Consider the following 13349-nt stretch of genomic DNA (forward strand, 5'->3'; position numbering starts at 1 on the left):
ACATGCAAGCATTGAGGGGAGATCATTCCATGGGATGGGTGCCATTGCAAACAAGGCCTGTCTCCATGTCATCACCAAACAGAAATCCATTTGAATTAACTAAGGGCCTTGCTAGACGAGGCCTTAGCGCGCTGTGAGGCCCAGTTTCCCTGCTGTGCGTCCAGATGACACACAGGGGAATCCGGGGTCAGGCCGCACTGAAGCCTCCCCTAACGCGCCATAAGCGAAGTCACTTATGGCGCGCCTTTTCTGCAGCCCCGGCCTGAGGCCGGGGCTGTGGAACGTCTATCAAGGTCTGTGGCTTTTTGCGGCTACTCGCTTACTCGCGAGTAGCTGGAAAAAGCCACGGACTGGGCACAGCACTCATACGAGCACTGTGCCCATCGGGCCGGGGGGAGATGGAGGGGGAAGGCCAGACCGGCAGGAGAGGGGGATGGCGGAGGGCGGCACAGATCGGGGACGGGGAGGGAGGGCGGAGGGTGGCACAGATAGGGGAGGGATGGCGGAGGGCGGCACAGATCGGGGAGGGATGGCGGAGGGCGGCACAGATCGGGGACGGGGAGGGAGGGTGGGGAAAGAGTGGGCAGGAGGCATGGGAGGGGATCAGGAGCGGATGGGGGGGCTTAAGTAAAAAAACCCACTTACCTTCTCCGGAGTCTTTGGGGCGCACGTGGTCCCTTTAACAACAACAAAAAATGGCCGACGCTGCAGGGCTTCCGGAGTCCCTGCGCGTCGTGCGTGTAGGAGGCGGGGCGGCGCGCGCTAAAGTTAGCGCACCGTCGCACCGCCTCCCTGCCGGCTTATCCGGCATCGTCTAGCAAGGCCCTAAGATTAAAGGCACAATCTTATGCTTTATACTAGATCACATTTAGTTGATTTAAGGCGCAATCTTATGCGTATTTAGGCAGAAAGAAGTCCTGTAATTCCCAGCATTCCTAAGCCAGCCATGGCGGCTGGGGAATGCTGGGAGCTGTAGTACTTTTTTCTGCCTAAATATGCATATGATTGCGCCTTAAATCAGCTAAATGTGTAGTATAAATCTTGTAATCAATTAGATGACTCAATTAAAAACCCTTTGACTAACTAAAGAGGTGGCCTCTTCGTAAACACAACCAAGATGGTTAAAATAAAATGGGGTAAAGGTTTGTGAATAACTTTGCAAATTGTCATTGCATGTTGTGTGTGGAATGTTGATCCAGAAACACATTTTTGATTATGAACATAGAACTAAGAGGTTGTAGCTATTATGGCGCATGTCACATCTGGATTCTGGAATAACAGGATGCTACATTGTGCCTGTGTCCTCATTGCTGTGTTGTTCCCCTCCTTTCAGGTAAAACGTTCTATGAGCCACACGGGCATCGTTTCCTCAGACAGGTAAGCACCCATAGGGAGGGAACTCTTCCATATAGTACTAATGGGCAAGCTTCCCCTGGCACATCTTAGAATTCATTCCATTTCCCCAAGTTTTCCCCAAAAATAATGGGTGGTGGTTTCTCTCCCCCCTCTCCCCCAGTTTTGCTGGAAAATCTTGGTGAAAAGAACACACATGGGTTAATTGCATTTCCTCATCTCTGCCAACTCTCCCCCTTCCCAAGCAAAACAAACATGAACCCTTGAGAAAGGGGGATGGTGTTACTGGTGGCTGGTGCAACGCATTTGAGATGAGTGAGGCCTCTCAATGGAGCATAAGGCCTACAAGGCCTCTCCTGCCTTTACCAAGCCTTCCCTACTGCTAGTCACCTCACTTTCTCAAGCAGCTAGTTTTTTTGCTTGGGAAGGGAGTCGGAGGGTGGGAGGAAGGGCTGGCTGTGGTGTGGGCAAACCCCGTTACAAGCCAGACCTATATTTTGGAAGTGAGGTGGGTGGGATGGATCTGGTTCGTAAAGGTGTGAGAATCTCTGAACTGGGGGAGTTCGTATTTTGAACGCCCTCAGTTCTACATTGGACAATTTGTCGTTAATGTTCAGATTTCTCCCTGCTCCTCATCTGGTCAGTAGGAAACGCCTTTATTCATGTAAAAAGGGCTGCTTTATGCTTTTCCCCCTTTTATTTTATTTTTTTTAAAAGGAGGGATGAATTCCGCAAGCTGTATAGCTTACACAAGATCCATGTATCACCGCTTACTTTTGCATAAGATATTCTGCTTTCCACGTGGCGCGGAGGCTAGTGCATTTTTTTAGTCAGAACTGAGTCTCACATACTTAGGATTGCAGCCTTCGTCGTCATGGGGCAGAGCGTGTGAGGCATGGAAGCCCCCCCCCCCGGCCCCAATCCTGGAAATCTTCCCTTGCAGAGCTCTGGAGCCAGCTCGGATCCCCCCGGCACTTCCCAGAGGAACGGTGACTGTCCTGCGCAACCTGGAGGAGATGGTGATGCTCCGCTCACAGCAGTGGGGGCAGCAGGGTGCCCAGTCTGAAAGCCCCACAGGCACCATAACCGAAGAAGCCATTGGTAGGGGCCACCACCAGATAACTGCATGAGGTTAACATGGGAGGGGAAAGGCGGTGAGTTGGTAGACATGCTGGTGAGTGGGTTGGGAGATGGGCAGGGTTCTTGCGGGGTGGGGGGTGGCCTCCTCTCCAGCCCAGCTGTTGTGCACAGATTTGGGAGGTTGTTGGGCAATTGAGCCTGAAAGTCTCTGCATTGAGCTTGGTGGAGGCCTCATCCAGCATGCAGCAGCTTCTATGAACATCCCCCTCCCCTGAGAAGTTAAGAGAAGGAAGAGTGACCCTTCGAGCACCAGGCTTGATCTGGAACTAAATTGTACTTTGTAGTTTCTTTGTCCTCGGTTCAGGTACTTATGGGGGGAGAGGTTAGGTAGGAAAGTGGTGGGCAAATGGTGGAAGAGGAGGGGAGGGTCAGCCACCACTACAAGCATCGCACGTCCCAACTGTACTCACTTCCAAGAGAGGCAGGTGCGCACCCTGCCCGGACCTCCACTATATTTATTTATTAATTTATTGCATTTCTACACCGCCCAATAGCTGAAGCTCCCTAGGGTGGTTCACAAAAATTAAAACCATTCAAAGTATAAAACAAAACAGCATAAAAACATGAAATAAAATACAGTATAAAAGCACAACCAGGATAAAATCAGCAGTGCAGTAATACAAATTTAAAATGCAAATTTAAAACAGCAAAGTTAAAATTAAATTGAGAGACTGTTAAAGTGCTGAGAGAGATATAGATGTATATAGGCTGCACCTGTTCATGAGAAAGCCTGCATCCACAAGGCCATTCAAGTTAAACATTCAAGTTATGAACATAAAAAGGGACAGTAGCAAGTTAAACATTCAAGTTATGGGAAAGCCCATCTGCCACTACGTTCTCCTTGCCCTTGATGTGGGAAATAGTGAAATCAAAGTCCTGGAGGGCTAAGCTCCAGCGCAGCAACTTCTGGTTAGTGTTTTTTACACGCGCCAGCCAGCAAAGCGGAGAGTGATCCCTTTGAATCTGGAAGGGCCCCCACAAGTAGGGCCGCAGCTTCCCCACTGCCCATACTATAGCCAAGCACTCCTTTTCAATCATCGCTAAGACTCGCTATCGAGGCAAAAGCTTCTTGCTGACAAACGCCACGGGCTGCAACAGCCCCCCCTCTCCTTCCTGCAACAACACCGCACCCAGACCCGCCTCGGAAGCGTCCGTCTGTACCACGAAGGGGTGATCGAAATTGGGTGCCCGGAGTACAGGGGCCCGTTTGAGTTTTTCTTTTAGCCCGTCAAACGCTTGCTGACACGCCCCGGTCCATTGCACTTTTATCGGCTGCCGCTTCCGGCACAACTCGGTTAGGGGGGCCACCAACTGGCTAAAGTTCGGGACAAACCGCCTATAGTATCCTGCCAGCCCCAAAAAGGACTGGACCTGCCTTTTTGTCCGTGGAACGGGCCACTGCTGGACTGCCTCCACTTTGGCCTCCATAGGTTTCAGCGCTCCCCGCCCCACTCTATGGCCCAAGTATGTTACTTCCCCCCTTCCGAACTGGCACTTGGAGGCCTTTATGGTTAAACCAGCCTCCCGCAGCCGACTCAACACTTGCGCCAAGTGCAATAAGTGCTGTTCCCACGTATCACTAAACACCGCCACATCATCCAGGTAAACGCACGAAAAAGCCCCCAGACCGTCCAGAACCCGGTCCATAAGTTTTTGAAAGCCCCCCCGGTGCATTCGAGAGCCCGAACCGAAGAACCGTAAACTGGTAGTGCTCCCGGGGGATAGAAAAAGCCGATTTCAAAGCCGCATCCTCATCCAATGGCACCTGCCAGTATCCCTTGGTCAAATCTAGCGTAGAGATGAACTTCGCTTTCCCTAGGGTCTCTATCAGATCGTCCGTCCGGGGCATGGGGTAAGCCGCTACCGTGGACACGCTATTTAATTTTCTGAAGTCCACGCAGAAACGGACCGATCCGTCCTTTAGCTACGAGCACCAATGGGGACGACCAGGGACTCTGACTCTTCTTAATCACCCCCATAGCCAACATCTCCTCAATCTCCTTGTTAACAATTTCTAACTGCCTTCCGTTCAACCGGTGGGGGGGCGACTGTATAGGGGGGTGCTTCCCCGTATCAATCGAGTGCGTGGTCAGTGACATCCGACCTGGCAAGCCCGAAAACAACTCCTTAAAACCTTGCAAACACCGCTTCAACTGCTCTTGCTGCTCAGCGCTCAATTCCTCGGGGACCTGAATGTCCTCCAGCCCCTCCTTTCCCCGGTAGCTAGCTAAGACGTCCAGCCCGGACTCCTTGCCTAGCGGCTCGGCTCGCCTCGCCCCACTGGCTGGACCCGCACCCCTCGCTCCCGGAACGGCTTCATCATATTCACATGATAAACCTTAGCACGACGCTGCTTCTCGGGATCCCTCAACAAATAATTCACCTCGTTTAACTTCTTCTCTACTATAAGGGGCCCTTCCCACTTAACTGCCAGCTTTTCCGGCTTCAACGGCTTCAAAACCAACACTCTATCCCCTTCCCGGAACCCTCGCTGCCTGGCCTGTCGATCATACCACCTTTTTTGGGTCTGTTGTGCCTGGACCAAATTTTCCTGTGCGGCTTCCCCCACCTCTTGCAAGAGGTTCTGGAGGTTCTGCATGTATTCTACTACCGACACGGGGGTGGGGGTGGTCCGCCCCTCCCAGCCTTCCCGCAACAACTTCAGTGGGCCTCGTAATCCCCTTCCAAAAACCAGCTCGTTGGCCGAAAACCCCAAGTTATCACTCTTGGCATCCCGGGCCGCAAAGAGAAGGTGGGGCAGGGCTTGATCCCAGTCTGCCGTATGCTTGATCGCATAGGCTTTCAGCATTTTCCCCAGCGTCTGGTTAAACTGTTCCACCAACCCGTTCCCTTCATGATGGTACGTGGCGGCTATACACTGATGCACCCCCGCCAACTTCCACAATTCTTTTAGCAGCAAAGACATAAAATTTCCCCCTTGGTCATGCACCAACACTTTGGGGACCCCCACCCGGGTGAAAATCGTCATCATAGCCCTCGCCACCTGTGGCGCCGAAATAACCAAAAGCGGCACTACCTCCGCATAACGGGTGGCGTAGTCTACTAAAGTTAGAATGTATTTCCCCCCCCCCCTCAGGTGGCTGGACTGAAAGGTCCCAAAATGTCTACCCCCATCTTTTTGAACGGCACCTCCGTGATGGGTGAGGGGCGTAGCGGGGCTTTGGGGTGATCTCGGGGGAACCCAACCCTCTGGCAGTTCTCACAGGAATTACAGAAATCTCGCACCTCCTGGGCAACTCCTGGCCAATAAAAGTCCCTGCTCACCCGCTCTAAGGTCCGGCGTATTCCCAAATGTCCCCCCCACAGCTGCTCATGGGCAGCTTCTAACACCTTCCCCCTTAAGGGTGCAGGCACAACCAGTTGTTTCCTCTCTATTCCTCCTTTCCCTTTGGGGCAGAACTGGCGGTATAACTTTCCCCGTTCCCAAACAAACAGCTGTCCCCACCTTCCCTCGTCCCTCTACCGGGCCTCCCACCGCCTCCCGGCATTCCCGTAATGAAGGATCCTGCTGCAACTCTTTTTGAAACTCCAGGGTGTCCCATCCCTCCGGGTCAGGGCCTCCCTCCTCCCGTCCTTCTATGGAGGGTCCCTCCCTTAGGTTCTCCCGTTCTTCCTCCTCCGGGGGCTCCTGTTGTCGGGCGGCTTTCCCTCTGGTTGTTACTGCCAACTGGGTAACTTTAAAACCTAAGTCGTTGCCCAGGAGGAAGGCTGATCCTTCCGTGTGCGTGAGGATAACTAGCTCCCCTTTCCAGCCTCGATACTCAATGTTCACTCGGGCTAACGGGGCCTCAAAGGGAGGTGCTCCGTATGGGGTCACCGTGATGGTTCAGCCTTCTAGTCTCTGTCCGAGTTTGAGTAGCCCCACGTGGGCGCTACTAAGGTCCGCTCCTGTATCCCTTTGAGCCCGCACCATCCTCCCATCGACCACTACGCACTCACAGAATTTCTGGCGACTCCACTGGAGCTGGGCTGGGGTCACCAACCGCATGGAGACGGCGTTCGCTGGACCTGGACTCCCGTGACCGGTGGTGGCCTGGGCCACCCCCGTGGACTCAGCACGCATGTACTCCCACTCCAAGTCGGCCACCTCTCCCTCACTGTCGTCGCTCCAATTTGAGGCTGGAGAAGCCGGCGTTGTGGGCACCGCCGCCGCCCGGACCACTGGTCGTGGAATTGGCCCTCCGCTCGCCTGTTTAGCCGCCAATTTCGGGCATTCTCTCTTCAGGTGCCCCGGCTCCTTGCAGTAGAAGCATCCCCCACTCGCCTCGGGTCCCGCCGCCGCCGCTCCGCCAGCTGCGTTCCCTTTCTCTCGATGCTCCTTCCCCGGCCACGCCGCTTTCCTCTCTCCTACCGCTCCGCCAGGACACCTCTCCGGAATCTTCAGGGTCCCCCCGGGGCCTTTCCGCTCGAATGCCTGCAACCGGTCTGCCATTTTCACCGCTTCCATCAGAGTTGGGGGGTTCTTTTCCCCCACCCAAGCATCATATTTCTCCGGAAACTGGTGGTAGAGTTGTTCTTTAGCCACCAGGTCCTTGGCCCCCTTCAAGTCTCGGACCCCTTCGGCGACCATCCAAGCCTCCATAGCCGTCATCATTCGGGTGGCGAATGCGGCAAAAGTCTCTTTCGGACCCCGGGTCAGTTGGCGAAATTTCTGTCGGCAATGTTCTGCCATCAGGGCAAACTGTTCTTTCGCCAAGTTTTTGAAATACAGGTAGTCGTGGCGCAATTCCCGCAGGATGGTGGCTATCATTTCTCGCAGTGTCCCGGTAACTTGTGGTCGCAACAAGCTCATCCTCTGGGCCGGCAAGACCCCCAGCTCATCGCACGTATCCTCGAAAAGGGCCAGGAACGCTCCCACATCATCTCCTTCCTGATACATAGGAAACGCCCGTCGGTCAAAATGCGGACCTGGGGTCGCCCCCCTCTCTCTTTCGACGATCCTCAGATGGCGGGACATCAGCTCCAGACATTCCGTGTACATCCGCTGAACGTTCCTTTCATCGCTCTCCTCCCTGGCCCCTATACCTGGGCCATTCCTTTCCGCCTCTCTCGGCGGCCGAGGGGGTGGGGGCAGCGGTGTTCCTCGCGGCCGTGGGACCTGCACCCTCCGATTGTCTCCCTCCAGCATCACTGCCAGTGCCGGGGTCACCTGCATTCCAGAAGTGTCCCCTTCCAGCATCGCCCCCGGGAACGACATCCTTGGGTCAACTTCGAACCACGCTCTTTCCCGCTCCTCCTCTGGCTTCCAGAGTCGTGCTGCATGGCGCCTCCAGGCCCCTCCTTCAGAGCGAGGTGTCTCCTGCGTCCTCCACTCGAAAGTGGACAGATGGGACTCCCCTTCCGCTCCCTCCTGAGGGTTTGCCCCAAAAAACTCTACTCCTGGAGCTTCCGCTCCCTGACTCTGAGCCGAACGCTCTACTCCTGGAGCCGCCGCTGCTTGGTTCAAATCCGTTTTGGCTGGCCTACTCGACTTTGCTTAGCCTGGGTTCCAACCTTTGCTCTCCCCTTCCTACCAGTATATCGTTCCTCCGGATCTCTGTCGAATCCCAGCGCTGCCCACCATGTAAAGGAAGCACGCCCCAGCGAAGCTGGCTTTTCCACTGGATTTTGCACAGATCCAAAGAACACACGCACACGGCTCCAAAACTGGAGGGTTAGGCCCAAATTTATTGAGGATAAGGGTAGGAAATACAAGATTAGCATTCAACGGATAAAACATGCAGATACAGAGTAGGCACCCAGACCAAGCAAACTAAAATAACTAAGTTGCAGACTATACTTCACCCAGCCATGTGGTCATCCAGCTCAGAACAAAAGCTCCTTGCAAAACGTACTCTTTATAGATAGTTTTCCCTGCTCCTTCCCCCCTCCCTTGCGAGGATCGTTCACACCTTCCCTGAGATGTTAATTTTTCGCTCAAGGCCGATCGGCCTGGCCCCAAGCGGTTCCAGGATGTGCCAGAACGCCCCCATGCAGCTGGCTCTTATCTGTTCTGCTTCTAAAATCATAACAATAAAAGTACATTTTAACATTCTAAAAAGCCATTCTTGGTATGAATTAACCCCATCCTTACAGAGGTTACCATATTTCTTCAATTCTAAGACGCACTTTTTTCCCTAAATAAACAGCTCTAAAAATGGAGTGCGTCTTAGAATCAATGGCGTCTTAGAATCAAAGCAATACGGTAAGAGGAAAAGAGGAAGCTCCTGCAGCAGCCTCGAGCCATGCGAGCGAGGTGGAGCTGGGAGGGTAAGAGCCTGGTTTCTTGTTAGTCAAATTTATTCGTAAGTCCCATCGATTTCCATGGGACTTACTCGCGTGTCATCCCCCCGGTGCACAGACAAGTAAAGAGCGGGACTGGAGAGTTAAGCGTTTTAGCTCCTTAATCGCGTCTTCTCCTCTCTCCTTCTCCCGCCCGAAAATATTGTTTGCTCTTTCTTTCAACGCCCCCCCTTCTTCCCGCGCAAACGGCGGTTTCTTCTCTCACAGAGGGAAAAAAGAAAAGGACACAACCATTAGAAGAAAGCGCGGAGGGGGGGGAAGGAGGTTGGCTGGGCGGTGAGGGAAGTACTGTACTGCTTTCGTCGCCAGCTGAAGACCTTTTTATTCACTCAGTATTTTAACACTTAATTTTAACTTAAATTTAAATTTTACTGTTTTAACTCTGTATTTTAATCTTATATCAACTTTGCTGTGTGGTTTTATCCTGGTTGCGCTTTTTATACTGTATTTCATAATTGTGTTTTAACTTGTGGGGTGTTTTATTGTGGTTTTAATTTTTGTGAACCGCCCAGAGAGCTTTGGCTATTGGGCGGTATAAAAATGTAATAAATAAATAAATAAATAAATAATATTTCTTCGATTCTGATGCCCTTTTTCCCCAAATAAACATCTCTAAAAATGGGGTGCGTCTTAGAATCGAAGAAATACGGTAATTCAGCGCTTCCAGCATCACCCCGACAAGAGGGTGGTGGCTCTAAATGGCGGAAGCAACGCAGGATCAGGACCAAACTTCATGCACAGCCTCCCCTTGTGAGGAGGCACCCGATGGACCATCAAAACCCTGTGTGATTACAAACAAAGGAGCGAAAATCCCAGGTGCACCAAAAAGGGGGTGGCGCAAATAAACCTTTGGATGTTTGCAAGATTGGGACCAAACGCCATACACTGCCTCCCTTAGCAAGGATGCACACGAGACCCATTGAAAACCTTGTGCGCTAACAAAGCCATGCGAGCGAAAGCACCTTTTTGCCGAAAGATGCCTCCATGGAAGTTTGCAGGAGCGGGACAAAACTTCATACGCAGCGTCCCCTGGCAAGGATGCACACAGAGCAAAATGACAGCCCTACGGAGCTGCCGCCATCCGACCAAGAAGGTGTTTGACCCTTGGGGAAATTGCAAAGCGCGATGCCAGGGAAAGAGTTAGGATGAGGTTGGATGCGAGCGCCATCAGTTGCTAGGAAGATCATGGAAAAGGAGATCTGCCTGTTGGAGTAGAGCAGCGGCAGCGGTTTTGACCGCTCTTGCCAAGCAACTCTGTAGGTGGCCTAATTAACCCACAGTGACCGCCATACAACACGATAACCCCTAATGGCTTAAATAAACCACTATACAGACCGTGGAATATCAGAGTGGGTTATTTTGGCCAAATAAGCCATCGTGTATTAAAAAAAACATCTCCCAACAGATTCACAATAACCCATGATGGGTTATATAAGCCATGATAGGTTAAGCCATGATAGGTTATCGTGATGTCCAAACCCAGTCTGTGTCCATTTTCCCTTCTCAATATATCAGTCTTTCCTTGTTCCAATCCAAGCAGGGTGTCTCTTGGGGGAAAATGGATGTGTTCTGTGCTATTTTCCTCCCTGCCCCCTCATTAGTGGAATCCGTGGTCCGTACGTATCCCTGGCACAATGCATGGTCTTTCTTTTTCCCTCTTGCAGGATGAGTGCTGTGGAGAATCAATAGCAGTGTGCGTGTGTCATTACACCCCTATGTGTGCTTTATATCCCAGGAAGTATAGTACTAGAAAGTGTTTTATAAACACTGGCATTGCTCGCCAAGATAAGATCTATAAGGAATGTGCTGAAGCAAAACAGCCAAAGAGAGAAATTAGCCTGGTGACCAATAATGAATTTTAAGAGCATTGAAAATAGGTTGAAGAAAGCATTGCTTCCTAATAGTGTGTGTATATACACATCCACATACTATCCTTTTGTCCCTCTGTCACTTCTGGTCAAACAGATTTTGGCAGGTTTTTGAAACCATTCAAAACATTGCAAAGCCAGTTTACTGCTGGCATGAGCAGCAATTCCCGTTTGAAACCGCTTTGTTTCTCTGTAACAGCTATTGGCTGCATTCACAGAGAACGATAAGCTAAGATTCAGGAGAATCCTGGCTTATCACTCTCTTTACAAGCCAGGATCACAAACCAGAGTTTGGTTTTGGTTTACGAATCCTTGCTTGTCTGTGAGCAGCAAGCGACAATCCCTGGGTCGGTTTCATATGGTAAACGAAGTCTTCCTGGTTTGTTTCGTAGATGTGCTAGCAGGAACGAGTGACATCCATTACACACAACTCGTTCACCATAAGCTAGGATTTCCCAGAACCCCAGCTTGTTTTGTGCGAATCTAGTCATTCTCTGTTTTTAGTCTTCTGGTTCTGCACCCTTCCTTGAACAATCCGGGAAAATTGCATATGATTAAAATTGCTATTCTGCTTTGTTTTGTTTGGCCCTTGCTTCTGGATGAGGAGTGTGGCCCACCTACGAACCAGGGCCTTGGGAGAATGCTGGGAGGGTGTCTGGGCTTGGAACTGGAGGCTGCCAATCTCTCTCTCTCTCTCAACCAGCTTCTTCCTCCTTTTTACCGCAGATACCGAGTTGTCGGCACAAGACCCGCCAGTGGATTCGGCCGGCAGTGACCGAAGGCTGTAACCTGGATTTTGGTGCTGCCTCGACTCTTATGGACAGTTTGGAGCTCTCCTTACCGCTAACTAGCTAGAACGATGGGCCGGAGGTTCCCTCATCTAGCTTAGGAATAGCCCGAGCCTGTCGGATGTGTGGTTGGTTGCATCCTCTGTGGCTGGCAAGCGTGAAAGGCTGGGGCGGCTGGTCGGTCTTGTGGTTGCCGGATGTCTGGGAATGTTGCCAGGGCTGCTGGGCATTCCAAAACAGCCCTCGGTAAGAAGAGGCTGGTTCGGGGGGCAAGATAGGGACTAGCTCTCCTTGCTGGATTAGGTAGGGGAGGAAGAGATGGCCCTGAAAAGAGCGTGGGATGCTTAGGAGGCACCTTCTTCCTGGACAGGTTGCCCAGATGTTCTCCTGGTGCTCTCCCCAATGTCCTTACGTGGACAACATTTCAGTCCCAGAGGTAGCTGGCGACTCAAGGTCTGTGGCAGGTGCAGAACACCTTCCTTCCCCCTCCCCGGACTAAGATCTGCCCCTGCTTCCAGCCTTAGAGTTGCTTTGTTCCAGGTTGACTTGGGAAGTGCTCTGCCCCCCTGGGAAGACTTAACTTGCTGAGCATCCTTTCCCTTTCCTCAGCAGAGGCCTCTTCCTCCAAAGCCCTCACCCCAAAGCGGACTTCCATGACGGAACTTGCCGTGCGGCATGTAGAATTCCTCCTACGCTCTCCCTGCTTCTCTTCAGCCCTTTGCCGGAGCAGCGTGTCGCCAAACCCCGTGGTAGGAAAAGCAGTGTTTTTTGGGGACGTCTGACCCTATGGCCATGTTTGGCTCCCCCCACCCCCCGCACGCGCAGGGCTAGGTGACTTCAACCACTCACATGCCAGACATGAATTAGCTCCTGTACACTACAGTTGGGAGAGTTAAGTCTTTGTCTTGTGGGTTTGTCTGTCATCTATGTTTTTTGTACAGAAGCATGGCAGGATCCTGGGCGCACGTGTGTGTGTGTGTGTGTCCGTCCGTCCGTCCGTGTCCCTCTCCTCCTCTTGAGCCCATTCACGCGGAGAGCCCTGCCAAAGATCAGACTCTAATTTTGAATGAAGACTCTAATTTTGAAACAAACACAGCGTCACAGCTTCTCTGTTTTTCCCCCTGCGGGATGGAAGGAGGCACCAGTGGGGTTTTCTGCGAGACACAGAGCCAAAAACAAAACAGCCGTCATTCTGGCTGCTCAACACGGTTGTCGCAAACGAGGCGATCGGTGTCGGCATCTCGCCTGCTACGCAGCGGACAGCGTCGGAGTCCACGTATATCTGCAAATGGGCCCTGTCTGTATGGATGAGCTGGTCATTGTGGTTTTATATAAACAGTTGCAGAAATCCCATGTAGAGTCAGGATGCAGGTGACTCATAATGGCAGGAACATAACTGGAAAAGAGACGGGGCTATTTCTGGCTCTTCTCTTGCTTTTCTGCCTCTCCTGCACAGCAGCTTTCTTGGCTTGCATTTAATTTCTTTATTGGGGACATTAAGTAATTGAGTAATGCAAAGGCTGGGTTTTTATGGCAGCTCAAGCTACCATGATATACCTTCTTTTAAAGCTTCCCGATCAAGGACAAGACCCCTACACACACACACACACACACACAAACACACACAGACTCAGAGGCAAAGAACAGTACACCCCTGTGCTTTCTCTCAGGCCTCCAGGAAGGGCAGAAAAGGAGAGCCATCAGCCCAATCCAAACACCTTTCTGCACCAGTCCGTAACATCAGGAGAGATCTCACAACAACTGGGGCTTCCCATTCCTTCCAGTGTTGTGGACATCTTGACAAGCGCAGCAAGGATATATACGTGCAAAGCTGTCTGCGATTTTGAAATGTATTGGGAAGCGTTCATGCGGAGTGCTGGGTATGCATGGCGCATTA

The 13349-nt window shown here is 51.9% G+C and overlaps 1 protein-coding gene across 5 annotated transcripts in view; it reads left to right on the top strand.

Annotated features, from left to right (window-relative positions):
• Positions 1-12543, top strand: part of LOC134394306 (pleckstrin homology domain-containing family A member 3-like) — a 33069-nt gene extending 20526 nt beyond the window's left edge. For all 5 annotated transcript variants that reach the window (XM_063119630.1, XM_063119631.1, XM_063119633.1 and 2 more), the window contains 3 exons: positions 1334-1377; positions 2297-2454; positions 11391-12543. In XM_063119630.1, the coding sequence (XP_062975700.1) occupies positions 1334-1377; positions 2297-2454; positions 11391-11452 (264 nt within the window). In that variant the 3' untranslated portion in view covers positions 11453-12543. The remainder of the gene's footprint in view (positions 1-1333; positions 1378-2296; positions 2455-11390) is intronic.
• Positions 12544-13349: the final 806 nt, after the last annotated feature.

Source organism: Elgaria multicarinata, chromosome 3 (genome assembly GCF_023053635.1).
Source record: "Elgaria multicarinata webbii isolate HBS135686 ecotype San Diego chromosome 3, rElgMul1.1.pri, whole genome shotgun sequence".
In the NCBI taxonomy this organism is placed as follows: domain Eukaryota; kingdom Metazoa; phylum Chordata; class Lepidosauria; order Squamata; family Anguidae; genus Elgaria; species Elgaria multicarinata.